A 15880-nucleotide genomic window follows, 5' to 3' on the forward strand; every position below is an offset into this window, starting at 1 on the left:
GTCATCTTTGTCTGAATAAGTTGTCAACACCTCCCTGCTCCACCGTCTCTTCTTCCCTGATGTGTAGCCATGATTCCATCTAACATCCATCCCCAGGAATCATCCAAATCTGAACCAATGATCCATAGTACAGGCAATGTAGCTGCTTTTTGAGTGTGGACTTCCAAGAGCAAGGGCCCCAGATGACAAACTGGCAGGGTTGATTCTTAATTAAAGAGAATCTGAGCATCTGCTAGTACTCTGGGAAGCTAAATGGAAAGGTATTCTGTCTTTTTCACTGCCTCCAGCAGTCTGAATTCTATGTTCCCTCTCCTCAAGATTTGTATCAACTTTTCTGAAATATCTGCTATGCTTTGCTTTTCCTTTTTTGTTAACTGGGGAAAAAACCCAGGACCTCAAGCATGCTAGGCAAGCACTGTACCACTGAGCTACCTCCCTGCCCCTTATACTTTTCTTATGCTTTTTTTTTAAATATATACTTCCTTGTGTTGAAAAAAATTAAAGAAAGGGATTATGTAAGGTTGAACTTACCATAAATATGTCCAGTGTAAATATGAGAGGTATCATAATCAAGTACTTTATTTGATGTTTCTACTTTAAATTCATCACTAAAAAGGGAAGTATCCCTCTTCATTCGTAGGTTGAAATGTCTGCAAATGGGATGGGAAGGGGAAAAAAACTGAAATTAAAAGAATCCAAAATGTAAACAATTATTTATTTTTTTTAAAAAAAATAAGTCTGGAAAATGTGAGCTGTGTCACACAATTTGTCAACTTGGGAAAGATACTGACCAAAATTTTCTTACAAAAGCACTGTCAACTTAGTGGTTGTGGTAGACTCTAAATCATATATAATTAAAACAATATCTAGGATATATTTTAAAATAATGCTGACAGGCCAAATCTTGCATAGTAAAACAAGACCATTCAAACAACAACTAAGTTACTGGGAGATAAAAATCAAGCATCATGACCCAATTACTATTATTCACCACTACTTGTACCCATCTTCTCTCTCCAGTAATCTGCAGTTTTAACATTTTCCCATAATTTTCAAAACTCAAATAAGTTAGCGTACAGCAAAGAGGCATCTATTTAAGATAATTAACATCTCTTCTCAAAAAGGCAAGTGTACATGCTTTCTTTTACACAGACATCACACATACACACACACACACACACACACTTTCAACTCCTTAGCCTTGGAGCTTCTAAATTCTTACAAGTTATAATTAGGCCTTCTTTAATTTGATAACTATAACTTCAAAAGACCAGGACATTGCCTGAAATCACAGCATTCTATAAGGAGAGAGAAAGACTGAAATACCAAAGTGAACTAAATGACATTAGTCACTAATCTTTAAAATATGATAAGAACATAGGGGGCAGAATCAAACTTGAAATCAAACCTTAGGCCTGAAATTTATTAGCCCAAGATTCCTATGAAGACAATAAATTCTATCATCTTGTGAAATTATTTTAAGGTTTAGAGATTATAATATATATAAAGTCAATATAATGGTTGGCACATAGGAGATGCACAATAAATGGCAAAAAAAAAAAATGGCTATCATTGCTCTTTAAAGTATCATGTACTCTTTGAAGTATAACATGTCTTTTGTAATTGCTATAATAGTCTACACATGGAAAATTTCTACTCAATGTTTATTGTGACAAATAAAAAAGAAGCATGAGGGCATACTATGTTATCTTACAAATATGTTCTGAAGAGTACCATAGAACCATTGTTTAAAACATAGATTTGCAACATATTGAGTGGTATGAATAATAAACCAAGTCACTGCATATGTACACTTTTGAGATGAATAAACTGATACAAACTCTATAGCAGGAAAACTGTTAAAAAAATTAATTACAAAAGCACATAGCTGTTAATACACAAATTCCACGTCTAGAATTTTATCTTATGCATACCTGCACATAAGTGAAATTACTTTCATAATACAAGACTGTGATATAGGCCAGGCACAGTGGCACAAGCCTATAATCCTGGCAGCTCAGGAGGCTGGGCGTTCAAAGCCAGCCTCACCAAAAATGAGGCACTTGGCAACTCAGTGAGACCCTGTCTCTAAATAAAATACAAAATAGAGCTGGTGATGTAGCTCAATGGTTGAGTGCCCCTGAGTTCAATTCCTGGTACTCTTCAAAAAATAAATAAATAGATTTTTAAAAGATTATGATATAGTAAGAAATATATTGGCTTTTGCCCTCAGGTCCTGGCAAAAAGTTCCTAAAACCCTTGAATTACCCTGAAAGACAGGAGTATCTTTCAGTCCTATTCAAAAGTCTGTTTCAAGCACATCTGACTTTATAATAATGAAGTGACAGAGGGTGGAACTCCTAAACAGTCCAAGAATGGAGCTGGTCATCTGAAAGACCAAGTGATTAGAGTGTTGGAATATCAATCCCAGCCAAATCAATGCCTAGGGCTACAGGGAGAGTTACTATTAAGATCTACAACAACTGTTTAAAAAATAAAATAAAATAAAATCTGATTAGATTCCAAAGTGGAGAACACCCAGAGATGCTGCAAAGATGATGCACGGAGAGGCATGGAAGCTCTGTGTCCTTTTCCACATATCTTATCCTTGGCATCTCTTCCATTTGGCTATGGTTATTCCTGAGTTGTGTCCTTTATAATAAACTGGAATTAGTAAGTACATTATTTTCTTGAGTTCCATGAACAATTTTGGCAAGAAGAAATGGAGGAACTCCTGATTTACAGCAGGTTGGTCAAAAGTATAGGACCTAAGACTGGTGTCTAAGGTCATAAAGCAATCTTGTGGAACTGAGCCCTTAAGTTATAGAATCTGAGCTAAATCCAGGTAGTTATTGTTGGAACTGAATTAAACTGAATTGTACCCAGTTGGTGTCTGGAGAATCAAGAGAACTGGTTATTGGTGTTAGAAAACATCACATAAAGAATATTCATCTTACCACTGTGATTGGGAACTGAATACAGTGGTACACACCTATAATCCCAGCTACTCAGGAGACTGAGGTAGGAAAATCAGAAGTTGTAGACCAGCCTCTGCATCTTAATGAGATCCTGTCTCAAGACAGATAATAAAAAGGGCTGGGCATGTAGCTTAGTGATAGAGTGCTCCCGGTTTGATCCCCTGAGTTGGCCCCAGTATCACACACAAACAAAGGTTAAGATTGGGAACAGTCAGGTTGGGGTTGTGGCTCAGCAGTAGAGTGCTCTCCTAGCATATACAAGGCCCTAGGTTCGATCCTCAGCATTATATAAAATTAAATAAATAAAATAAATGTATTGTGTCCAACTACAACTAAAAAATAAATATTTTTTAAAAGATTGGGAACAATCAAGCTATTTTGTGGTATTTCTATATAAGTATAAATCACAAAGCTGAAAAAAGAATATAAAGTTTTACATGTAATGAAATCAAAGCTCCATAATTATAGTAAGATTTAAAGGGGGGAGAGAAGTACAGAAAAGGGACTAAGCCATTTCTTTGAAATGATCATAAGGGAAAGAATGAATATAACCACATTTTTTGACGAGACTGTCTGTATGAGATACACATTGCCAGAATATGCATCAAATCTCCTGAAGGATGCCCAAGATAATTAATAAGAATGGCCATCTCCAGGAATGGGAAATGGTTACTGGGAAACAAGAGGGAAGAAGATTTTACTGTATACCTGTTTGTAACTTTTGAATTTTATATATGAATATATATGACTCTATTTCTTATTCAAAAAACATTCAACTTGAGATAACATCTTGATATATAAAAGGAAAAATTCTGCTTTTTATACAAAAAAAAATCTATTTCAACTTCCAAATAACTGTCTTAGAAATAAACAGTAGAGAAGCTTTTACTGAACATGCCTTCTCATTTAAAAATACTGTTTTTGAGTGATACATGTGAAACAACTATTTTCAGGCAATAAGCACTGAAGGCTGTGATCTCTGAACAAGGAAAAATGAACAGGATGAACCATGTGATTGCTCCAGCTTTCTGCTTCAAAGAACTTTAGAGATGGGGTCTCGCTTTGTTGACCAGGCTGGCCTCCAACTCCTGGGTTTAAGGGATTCTCCTATCTCAGCCTTCTGAATAACTGGAATTACAAGTACCTGCCACTATGCCTCATTTGCCTGGAGGAACTTTCTGGACCATGACTTAAGAAAGAAGAAACCCCCTGGATAGCACAGTGTCTTGCTAAGTCTCAGAGGAGGCACCTAGATTTTGCAGGGCAAAATAGGTGAAAGGAAGATGCAACATTGAAAAAGAGCTACAGAAATCTGTAAAGACATTCACTGTTTAGTCTTTGGCTGAATAATAAAAAGGATACATAAAGGGAGATTCCACATAAGCAGGCCAAAAAACAATTACTGGAAGCTATTAGTTGACCAATTGCTAGATTTTTTAAGGGATAGAGATAACTTTCAAGTTCTGATCAAGCACAGAAAGAAACTGTTGTCATTTAGTAGACAACTAAGAAAGGCTACTTCTTAAAAAAATAGGGGCATGCTGGGGATATAGCTCAGTGGAAAAACACTTGTCTCACATAAGTGAGGCCCTGGGTTCAATCCCCAGCACCACAAAAAAAAAAAAAAAAAAAAAGGGAAAAAAAAATAGGGGCAAACTAGGTCTAGAGTAAGGGCTACTTTTGACTTACCCTAACTTTAAAAAAAAAAAAGCTTAAAAACAAGTCTCAAAGAGGGGCAAGCTGATTCACAAGTTACTGTACTATTCAGCAAAACAAAACACACTTTAAAAATAAAAATAAAAAATCCAAACCCAGTTAAACTAAGGTACATCTTTATCAAGGAATAGAATTTAGTAAAAAGGAACAAACTATTGACAAACACAACTACTTGTACAAACCTCAAAAAATTTACGCTGAGTGAAAAAAGCCAATCTAAAGAAATGTGCATTGCATGATACCTATGTAACATTCCTGAATAATATAATTATGGAGATGTAGAACCAATTAATGGTTGTTAGCCAATTAACGATTATGGCTATAAAAGGATAAAAGATTCTGTGGTGATAACAAAGCTGAGTATTTGAATTGTGGTGATATTTACACAAGGTTATATGTGATAAAACTACACTGAATTGCACACAAACACATGGAACTGGTAAAATCTGAAAAAGCTGTATACATCATACCGATATCAATCTTAGTTTTAAAACTATATATTTGTGGGCTGGGGCTGTAGCTCAGTGGTAAAGCGCTTGCCTAACTTGCACAAGGCACTGGGTTCGATCCTCAGCACCACATAAATGTAAAATAAAGATATTGTGTCCACCTAAAACTTAAAAATAAATATTTAAAAAAACTATACATATTTCTATAAAGTTGTTAAAATTGGGGGAAAGGTGCCCAAGAACTTCCTATATATTTCTTTGAAACCTTCTGTGAATTAACAGTTGTTTTAAAAGAAAGAAGTTGTTTTAGGCCAGGTGCAGTGAGTGGCATATGCCTGTACACCCAGCAACCCACCCAGCTACTCGGGAGGCTGAGGCAGGGGATCATAAGTTCAAAGTCAGTCTGGGAAATTTAACAAGACCCTATCTCAAAATAAAAAAGGGCTGGGGATGTAGCCAACTAGTAGAGCAATTGCTTAGCATGCAAGGCCCTGGGTTCAATACCTGGTACCACAAACACACAAGAGGAAAAAAAAATCATCAGATATAAAAAGGAAAGAAATAAAAACCAAATAAGAGCAGGGGGAAAAAAAAAAACACCACTCAGTTAAGTGCTAAGGATGTCTACATGCCTGAGGCCCTGGTTTGATCCCCTACACAGTCCAAAAAGAAAAAGAAAAAAACAAAAAAATACCCTGATGATGGAATAAGCAGACAAGGATTTTATTGTCTATATATTGTAAATATGTTTAAGAACAGAAGGGTAAAACTTGAAAAACATGAGCATAATGGGGGGGGGGGGAAGCTACAAGAAGAGAAGGGCAGAAACGGGGGGGAAGAAGGTATCATGATCAGGTGAGTTTATTCCAGGAATGAGAGGTAGGTTTAACATTCTAAAATCAATCAATATAGCTCACCAATTTGAAGGGAAGAAAAACTACAAAATGGTCTCATTAGTTGTAGAAAAAGCAACTGATAAAGTCTAGCACTCACTCAGTATAAAAAGTTCTCAGCAAACTAGGAAGACAGGAATTTCCTCAGCCTGATACAATACACTTATAGAACACCAGCCTCTAATATCATATTTAAGGACAAAGACTGAACAATTCCCCCTTAAGGATGGGAATAAGGCAAAGATGTTCACACTTGCCACTTCTCCTCAACACTGTATGAAATGTCCCAGTTAGTTCAATAAGCCCAATTTGGAAATGAAGGGATAAAACTGCTTTTAGTTTAAGACAACATAATCATCTATGTTGAAAATCCTAAAAGATCTATTGAAAAACTACCAGAAATACTAGAAAAACTACTAGAAATAATTAGTTTAAAACAAAGTCACAGGAATAAGACTAACATGACAAAAATACAATATTTTATGTACTAACAACAACAAAAATGAAATTTAAAAAGCAAACCCTACTAACAATAGCATTTTTAAAAAGTACTTAGTAATATATTTAACAAAGGAAAGATGTACAATGCCTTTACACTGAAAATTATGAAACACTGTTGAAAGACACTAAAGAAGAAAGAAACTAAAGAATCTGAAGATTCAATAGTATTAAGATGTCAGGGTGGGGATGGGACACAGTATAATATGCATTTAGCATTCATGAGGCACTAGGTTCAATTTCCATTCGGGGTGGGGGGAGGTAAGAATGTAAACTATTTCCAAATTATCTATAGATTCAAAAAATTCCAGATTTTACTATAGACATTCACAAGGTAGCTCTAATATTTACACCCCACCCCACCCTGACATCTTATATACTATTGAATCTTTTAACTTACTGTGGGCTGGGATCGTGGCTCAGTGGCAGTGTGCTTGCCTCACACATGTGAGGTACTGGGTTCAATCCTCAGCACCGCATAAAAAAATAAATAAATAAAATAAGAGTATTGTGTCCATCTACAACTAATATATATTTTTTAAAAAAGACTTACTATAATAGTTATCAGTTCACTACCTCTGGAATCCTAATCTACACTACACTGCCTTCTTGGAACCTATAATCACTTCTCCTTTCCCAGTGGTAATAAGTTTTGTCAGCAGAGGGCTCGGAAGTAGCACTGCAGGGGCAAAGTACCTTTCTTGCAGGTTCCAGGGTACTTTCTTTCTTGGCATGCACCTTGAACACCTGTGGCATTCACATTCAAGCAAAATTTGTTATCAGTTTTGACTGGTAACCTACATAACATCTGCCAATATTTGCCTACCAACAATTCTGATTCAAGGAAGAAGTTTCTCTGATAGGCTCCATATCCTTGCCATTACAGCTGAATCCCAATGGAAAAGAGACCCAACCTCTTAGTTAATCTCCCTCAGCTCCAGTTTTGTTTTCTTTTCTTTCTTTCATCCCTTTTTAGTAGCTAATTATTAGATAGTAATTCTTTATATTAAACTTTAATTCTTCAAAATATTCTATTGGTTTCTGTCTCCTAACTGGACTCTGTGGAGTATATTTAGCTACAATAATCAAAATGGTGACATAAAGATATGCACAGATCAACCAAATCAAAGACCTAACAACAATCCAGAAACAAGACCTCATCATGGAAATCAAGGCAATTAAATGGAGAATGGATAGGCTTTTCAAAGACTGCTAGTAGAACTAATCTCCATACCAAAAATATTAGTTGGTTCTTAATTTCTGTCATACAGAAAATTCAAACTGAATTGGATCACAGACTTCCATGTAAAAACTATAATAAAACTATCTAGGAGAAAAAGATCATGGCCTAAAGAGTCAAAGTATCTTAATACACAAAAGCACAATCATAAAATGGACAATAAAAATTCAAAACTTCTGCTCCGTGAGAGGTAATAACAAAATGAAAAGACAAGCTATAGTCTGGGAGAAAACATGTAATTAATTATTTTTATATATATATATATATATATATATATATATATATACATATATATGACTGTGAATTTATATCCAAAATAAATAAAAACATTTTACAGCTCAATTTGAACAAACCCTTCACAAAAGAAGAAACTTCTAACTAACAAGCACATGGTAACCTACATAACATCATTAATCAACATGGAAAAACAAATTAGAACCAGAGTCAGACACTACCATTCACCTCCCTAGAGTAACACTTCCAAATGCTTGTAGGAAGTTGAGCACCTGGAACTCTCTCACACAGGGCCAATGGAAATGCAAACTAGTACAACCACTACAGAAAACTGTTTGGCAGTTTCTTATAGTTATGCACAAAAACCCCATGACCCTGCCATTCCACTCTAAGAGAAATGAAAACATAAAACATATGTCTACACAAACAATTGGACACAAATGTCCATAGCAACTTTACTTCCAATAGCCAAAATCAGCCAATAACCTAAACGTCTATCAACAAGTAAAGAGACTGTGGCTTATTCATAGAATGGCAAACTACTTAGTATTAAAAAGTTCAAACACTTGAAAATAGGCACTTTTGTGAAGACACAAAAGAATACACAAAGTCAAAACCTATCTATAGTGACAGAAAGCAGGTCAGTTGTTGTGTGGGGTGGGGAAAAAGTAAGAGTAAATGATAATAAGTAGACTTTTTGGTATGATGGAAACATTCTGTATCTTGATTTGAAAGTTTCATAAGTGAAATTTACCCCACACTATATACTTAAGATAAGTATGTATTATCTTATGTAAATAGGGCTCAGTAGGGCATACTTACTAGCTTCCAAAATTGTGGCCCTTTTCGAACATTGTCTTGTCCTTAATTTCATGTCAATCTTGTCACCTTTTTAAGGGTCTATGCACTTTCCACTTGCCAAAAACTATCATCAAAAAAACTCCTAAGGCTTTCCAAGTGCCCAAGGACTGTCATGAAGATATACAAGAGCCTTAAGGTTCCAACCTACTGAAGGAAGTCATCAACAAAACCAAACGCATCTAAGTGGGAATTCTATAAACAAAGTTTAAAATAGACTGTCCTGAATAAATAGGAATCTTGCCTGAATTCTTGTTGCACACAGGTCTCTTCATAAAATTATTTTGCCAACTGATAGACAAGAAATTCTTGACCATATATAAGTACATGTATTGTTTTTTATAAAGGATCACAGTATTTTTTAAAAAATCATTGATTTATCATTACATAAATACTTTTCTTTCAATGTACTACAAAAGTACTACCTCTAAAAAGATCCTCTAAAAGAGCATCTTGGTTAAATAGACTGAACATCCAGGGACTATACTATTAGGAATTATTATTCAGCCAGTTATTGTACCAGAAAAACATTGTGAGCAATAGTATTCCATATGGTTTCTGGGGGGTTTTTTGTTTTTGTTTTTTATTATTTTTTAGTAGTTGATGGACCTTTTTTTATTTGTATGTGGTGCTGAGAATCGAACCCAGTGCGTCATACATGCTAGACAAGCGCGCTACCACTAAGCCACAACCCCAGCCCTCCATATGGTTTAAAAAAAAAAAAAAAAGAATAAAAGCTTCAGGAAGACATTTAAATTCAATTTCAATATAAGAAATCTATGCTAAACTTCCACCCCCCAAAATAATTATACATCACTTCCGTATCTAAGCACAAGATGGATAAATACCCTAGAAGGATAATAGAATTTAAGAACACTTAAAGTAGGGTCTTTCAACCTTCATATTGATTTCATAAGAAAATCATTTTATACATACAAAATATATTTCCACTGTTGATTTAAATTGGATTAAAACCATAGTCAAGCAGTAGTACAGATAATAAAATAATTAAGTTTACATCATGTCCCAAAATTCACTGCTTTTATTAATATAAAAATTAATTTGCATTAATAGAAAAAATAAAGGAAAGCCTAGAAGATTGGTAAATGATAGAAATAAGACAGACAGCTGGGGTGCTCGCCTAGCACCTGCGAGGCCCTGAGTTCCATACTCAGCACCACATAAAAATGAAACAGTGAGGATACTGTGTCCAACTACAACTTAAAAATAAATATTAAAGGGCTGGGGATGTGGCTCAAGCGGTAGTGCGCTCCCCTGGCATGCGCAGGGCGCTGACTTCGATCCTCAGCACCACATAAAAATAAAATAAAGATGTTGTGTCCACCGAAAACTAAAAAATAAATACTAAAAAAAAATTCTCTCTTTCTTTAATAAATAAATAAATGTTTTTTAAAAAAAGAAAGAAGTCAGACAATTAAGTGTGTCACTATAAAATAAACTACAAATGAATTATCAGGAGTTGAACATAAGCCACTGGATTCCAATTTTCTAATTTTAATTCTTCTACCATCTGTTTGATAGTTCAAATCTTTATGCTATTTTATAGTTTATAAAATGCAAATTATTTACAGTATTCCTGTTGGATTATATATTAAAAAATAATAATAAAAGTGGCTGAGAGACAAACCACATACTACTTTCTTAATTTTTTAACAAGTTCTCAATAAAAAACACTGCAAAACAGAACCTGATTTTTGTTTAAAGCTCTGGTAAAAGGATCAGAAAAACTACAGTGAACATTGTTGTATAAAAATCATTATACTACAAGGGCTGGGGTTGTGGCTTAGTGGTACAGCACTTTCCTAGCACATGTGAGGCCCTGGGTTCAATCCTCAGCACCACATGTAAATAAATAAATAAAATATTGTGTCCAACTAAAAAAAAAATCACTATGTTACAGAAAAAGAATTTGGTGGCTCCTCAAAAAGTTAAAACAAAGAATTACTATGATCCAGCCATTCTACTTTTAAGCATATACTTAAAAGCATATACTTTTTTTAAGTATATGCTTAAAAGTAGAATTAAAATTTTTGCTATTTCTTAAAATTTTATGCTATTTTTCAAAAAAATTGAAGCAGAAACTCAGATACTTGTATACCAGTGTTCATAGCAATATCATTCATAATAGCCAAAAGATGGAAAAAAACAATGTCCATTTAAAGAAACATTTAAAAAGTATGTATGAGTGAGATATACACATATTATTATTCAGTCTTAAAAACTAATGAAATTCTGAAACTTGTTACAACATGGAGTAGGAGCCTTGAAAACCTAACCTAAGTTAGTGAAATAAGCCAAAACATTTTGGTAAATAAAATTAAATCATAAATATTCTGGTGCCACTTACATGTGGTACCTCAAATAATCAAATTCATTAAGACAAAAAGACCGATTGGAGTGTGCAGGGTGCATATGTTTGGAGCCCCAACTACCCAGGAGGTTGAGAAGGGAGGATCACTTAGAGCTCAGGAGTTCAAGGACAGGTAGGAAACAAAACAAAACAACCATCTCAGGGGGAAAAAAAAAAAAAAAAAAAAAGCCAGTTGAATGGTTGGTTGCTAGGGGCTGGAGAAAGAGAAAACTGGGGATTTGCTATTTAATAGGTATACAATTTCTGTTTGGGACAATGAAAAAGCTTTGGAAATAGTGGCGATGGTTGCATAAAACTGAATACACAAAATGTCACTGAATTAACTGTACACTTAAAATTCATTAAAATGGCAAATTTTTTGCTATTTTACTACAATGAAAAAAATTCTTAATGTTTGAAAAATCATTATATTCTGGGGCTGGAGTTATGGCTCAGCGGTAGAGCACTCACCTCATACATGCAAGGCCCTGGATTCGATCTCCAGTACCATAATAAAAATAATTTTTTAAGACGGAGAGTCAGGGGTCCTCACTAAATTGCCCAGGCTGACCTCAAATCGATGATCCTCCTGCCTCAGCCTCCCAAATCACTGAAATTATAGGTGGGCATCACTGTGCCCACTTCTGGTTGGCCATAATTCTTAATGGTAAAAGGTTTGAGAGATTTGGCTGAGATAATGGTACTATAAGAATGGTAAAATTATAACATTCTTATGGAATTTATCTAGAGCTCAGAACACTTTTACATATGCTACTTCATCTTATCCTCACAGTAACAGTGCAAAGGAGGCATGATACATATTTTTATTAAAGGGTCTGACTCAAGGTCATGAGATAAGAATTAGCACTAGAACTCCAGTATTTGGTTGCTTCATGTTACTCTTTCTACTATACTAAAAATGCTTCTTAAGCATACAATGAAAAAAGTCAAGCTAAGAAATGCTGAGTATTGCAGTAGTCTTAACATGATCACACTCCATCAAGCAGTCACATTTTAAAATCTAAACAAATGCAAATAAAATATATAGATGAAAATAATATATAAAATCCTTTGACTTTCACTGAAAAATATGCATTACAACAGAAGAAATTCTGATTATTAATGCTGAAGCCATTTTCAAACACTATCACTAAACTGTCCCCTTTCATGTTTCTTTCAGTAAATTTGGTTCTTTTTATTGCTATTATAATATATGACACTATCATCAAAGATAGACTCACATAAAGAACATTATTTGCAACTGGGAATATTCTCCTAACCGTACATGTATTTATTTACTTATTTATGTATTTTTGGTACTGGGATTGAGCCCAGGGACACTTTACCATTGAGCCACATCCTTAACCCTTTTAATTTTTTATTTTTATTTTTTTTTAAATCAGTTGCTCAAAACATTATTTATTTTTTATTTTGATGCAGTACCTCATTAAGTTGCTAAGGCTGGCCTCAAACTTGCAATCTTCCTGTCTTAGCCTCCCAAGTCACTGGGATTATAGGCGTGTGCCACCATGCTCAGCTACTCTCACATTTAATCACTGTACTGGATTTTATGGACCAATAGCATTTTGTCTCTCATCTTGATTACAGTAGTTCTATTATAATTCTTGTTGGCTTTCCTCAGTGACATTAAAGTAAAGAGTAAGGTGAAGTTATTAAAGGCAAAATCAGTTTAAAAAAAAAACAACAGCAATTTGGGGGGAAAAAAAAGTGATAATGATTCGCCAGTCTCAGTACTCTGAATATGCAATTGCACTATGTAGAATAATAGCTGGCTTTCCTTTCTCAAAACTTTAGGAAAATATTCTGATGTATAAGACAAGTAACAGAGGTAGTAGAACACTGATACACAACAACAATAAAAAAAAGTTAGGATATGATTCCGTAAGTTCTCTGGAGCATGATGTACCTTCTATATCTTTATACAAAAAGGTACCTTTCTCAGTTGGGCATGGTGGCATACACCTGTAATCCTGGCTTCTTGGTAGGCTGATGCAGGAGGATGGCAAACTCAAGGCTAGCCTTTACAACTTAGCAAGACTCTATCTTAAAATAAGAAATAAAAAGCTAGGTGAGGGGCTATCGCTGTGTCTCAGTGGTAGAGCACTCGCCTTAGTATATGTGAGGCACTGGTTCAATCCTCAGCACCACATATAATATAAAGGTACTGAGTCCACCTATAACTAAAAAAAGTGAATATTTAAAACAAAAATCTGAGGGATATAGTACAGTGGTATAGTGTCCCTGTGTTCAATCCCCAGTATTGCAAAAGAAAAATAAACAGAGGTACCGTTTTATAAGTCAGAACACATTGACTACAGAGTAAAAAGCAGTTGCCTTTTCCCACGAGAAAAGGCAACTGCTTTTTAGCTCAAGATAGTGTGGCTTTAATTATCAGACGAAAACAGCAGCAGATAAAGGGTGTGTCCTTGTGCTGAAAATGATAGAATGAAAAGCCTCAACTAAAAAGCTTCAACTACATGAAAGCCTCAACTACATCAAGTACCTTGGCAACAAAAGAGGAAGCTTAAGAGTAAATCTTGTTTTAAGTTCTACTGGAGTAACCCAAGAGTCCTAGACACCAGGACTATCTTGATAAATAGAGGTCTATCTTATCCAAATGGAGCAGGCTTATAGTAGGACTGGGTTAGCAACTAGTAGAATTAACTACTTCACTAAGGTATCCCTGATGTCTCCAGATATTCATTTGCTCTCAACATTCACCTTCTTCTTAACAAAGATGCTTGAAAGAGTTTCACCATTCATTTTTTTGTTTTACTATTTTTCCCCCTCTGGTACTGAAATGAAACCCAGGGCCTAGTATATGCTAGGCAAGTGCTCTACTCTAGAACCACATCCCCATTTTGAAACAGGGTCTCACTAAAATTGCCCAGGCTGGCCTCAAATTCATGATCCTCCTGCTCAGCTCCCAAGTGCAACTATTATAGGTATGTGCTACTAGACCTGGCCCAAATCCTTTCTGATGACAAGTTGCCAATATTAACACTAAGTATTATTATGAGTCCATTATTAAATTTACCTCCACTAGTACATTTTTAAAATAGAAAAGCCATTTTTTTCAAATTATGGTCCAGAAGTCCAATATTGGGGCGGGGGGAGGTGGACAGCTCACGTGCATCCCACTGAGCCATACCTGAGGGTATCCTCCACAGAAATTCTTGGGCTTCATAGTTTGAAAACTATAGATCCAAACCAAGCTAATAGCCTTGAGGCAGGTAAATTACCTCAAATAAGCAGAAATACATAAATAAGAAGATAAAAGAATTACCAAAGAAGATAAAAATAAAACTAAAACTTGAGCTAAAATTAATAACTTTATCCTAAGTAAGAAGACAAACAGAACAATGTTAGTCTTTCTCATATAAAAGAGATTCCACAGGGGGAAAAAAAATGCCATGAAAGCATGATTACACATGATTGAATGTATTATACATGACTGAAGATTAAATTTATCGATTGAAGAGGAAAAAAAGGTTTCCATAAGTATTTTCCAACGTCATGCAACTATCTAATTAAATAACTGACAAGCAAACTACTGTACATAAAGCACTGAAGCAATTACAGGATTTAAGAATAGGGGGACACTTCAATTATTCAGATACCCAATATAGAACAAATGAATAAAATTAGAAAGATAAATCACCTAAATTTACTGATTTCACAAATCAGGAAGAAGGGTAACTTGACCAAGATCACACAAATAAAATCATAGTTTGAATTTGAACCAGTCTTCAACTAGTTAACCAACGGCTTTCCCACATCAAAGTATGGTTCCCTTCTTAGGACATATAAGAGAGTTTCAGGATAAAATTCAGATCGTCTTGGTGCAAGACAAAAACAAAGGGATGACTTATAAATCATCATCAATAGGAATAAAACTAAAAGAAGCATGTGTCAACAGCATGTATCAAAAGAAAGGAATTAATAAGAAGATAATCAAGTAAAACTGACAATGGAAAATGCCATCTAGTATTATTTGGACAAAGTGACCTATAAGATTTCTCAAGATAAAGAATATGAAAGATTCACTTGTTTGACAGATGAAAATAAGCTATTTATTAAAAAAAAACATTAAATTTTGGGGAAGTCACATATATAGGCAAGAAAATTTTACTATGAATGACTAGAATACATTTGTGCTTCATAAAGCTAGGAAGAAATTAATCAAACCATACTTATAAAAAATTATTTCTTTACCTTTATATATAACTATAATATATACAAGTCTGGACTATTCTTTGAAATTAGATCTAGTAAGAGCAAATAGAATTAAAGAAATTCAAAGAAGAATAAGTTACATGCACTAAGATATTAGGAATGTGGGGCTTGGGTTATAGCTTAGCAGTAGAGCACTTGCCTAGCACATGTGAAGCATTGGGTTCAATCCTCAGCACCACATAAAAATAAATATATATTTTTTTAAAAAAAGATATTAGGACTGTTAGGCACAGTGGCACACATCTATAATCCCAATGACTTTGGAGGCTGAGGAAGGAGGATCATAAATTTGAGGACACCCTGTATAAAACTAAAAAATAAAAAGGGTTGGGGATGGGAATGTAGCTCAGTGATAACATGCCCTGGGTTCAATCCCCAGTACCAAA

The 15880-nt window shown here is 34.6% G+C and overlaps 1 protein-coding gene across 2 annotated transcripts in view; it reads right to left on the reverse strand.

Annotated features, from left to right (window-relative positions):
• The window catches only part of Adam10 (ADAM metallopeptidase domain 10), a 156926-nt gene that overhangs the window by 91158 nt on the left and 49888 nt on the right, over nt 1-15880 (reverse strand). For both annotated transcript variants that reach the window (XM_046461065.2, XM_046461064.2), the window contains exon 3: nt 532-650. In XM_046461065.2, coding sequence (XP_046317021.1) covers nt 532-650 — 119 coding nt within the window. The remainder of the gene's footprint in view (nt 1-531; nt 651-15880) is intronic.

Source organism: Marmota monax, unplaced genomic scaffold, assembly GCF_021218885.2.
Source record: "Marmota monax isolate L192 unplaced genomic scaffold, Marmota_monax_Labrador192_F-V1.1 WCK01_AAM20220418_F8-fsc00001, whole genome shotgun sequence".
Classification (NCBI taxonomy): domain Eukaryota; kingdom Metazoa; phylum Chordata; class Mammalia; order Rodentia; family Sciuridae; genus Marmota; species Marmota monax.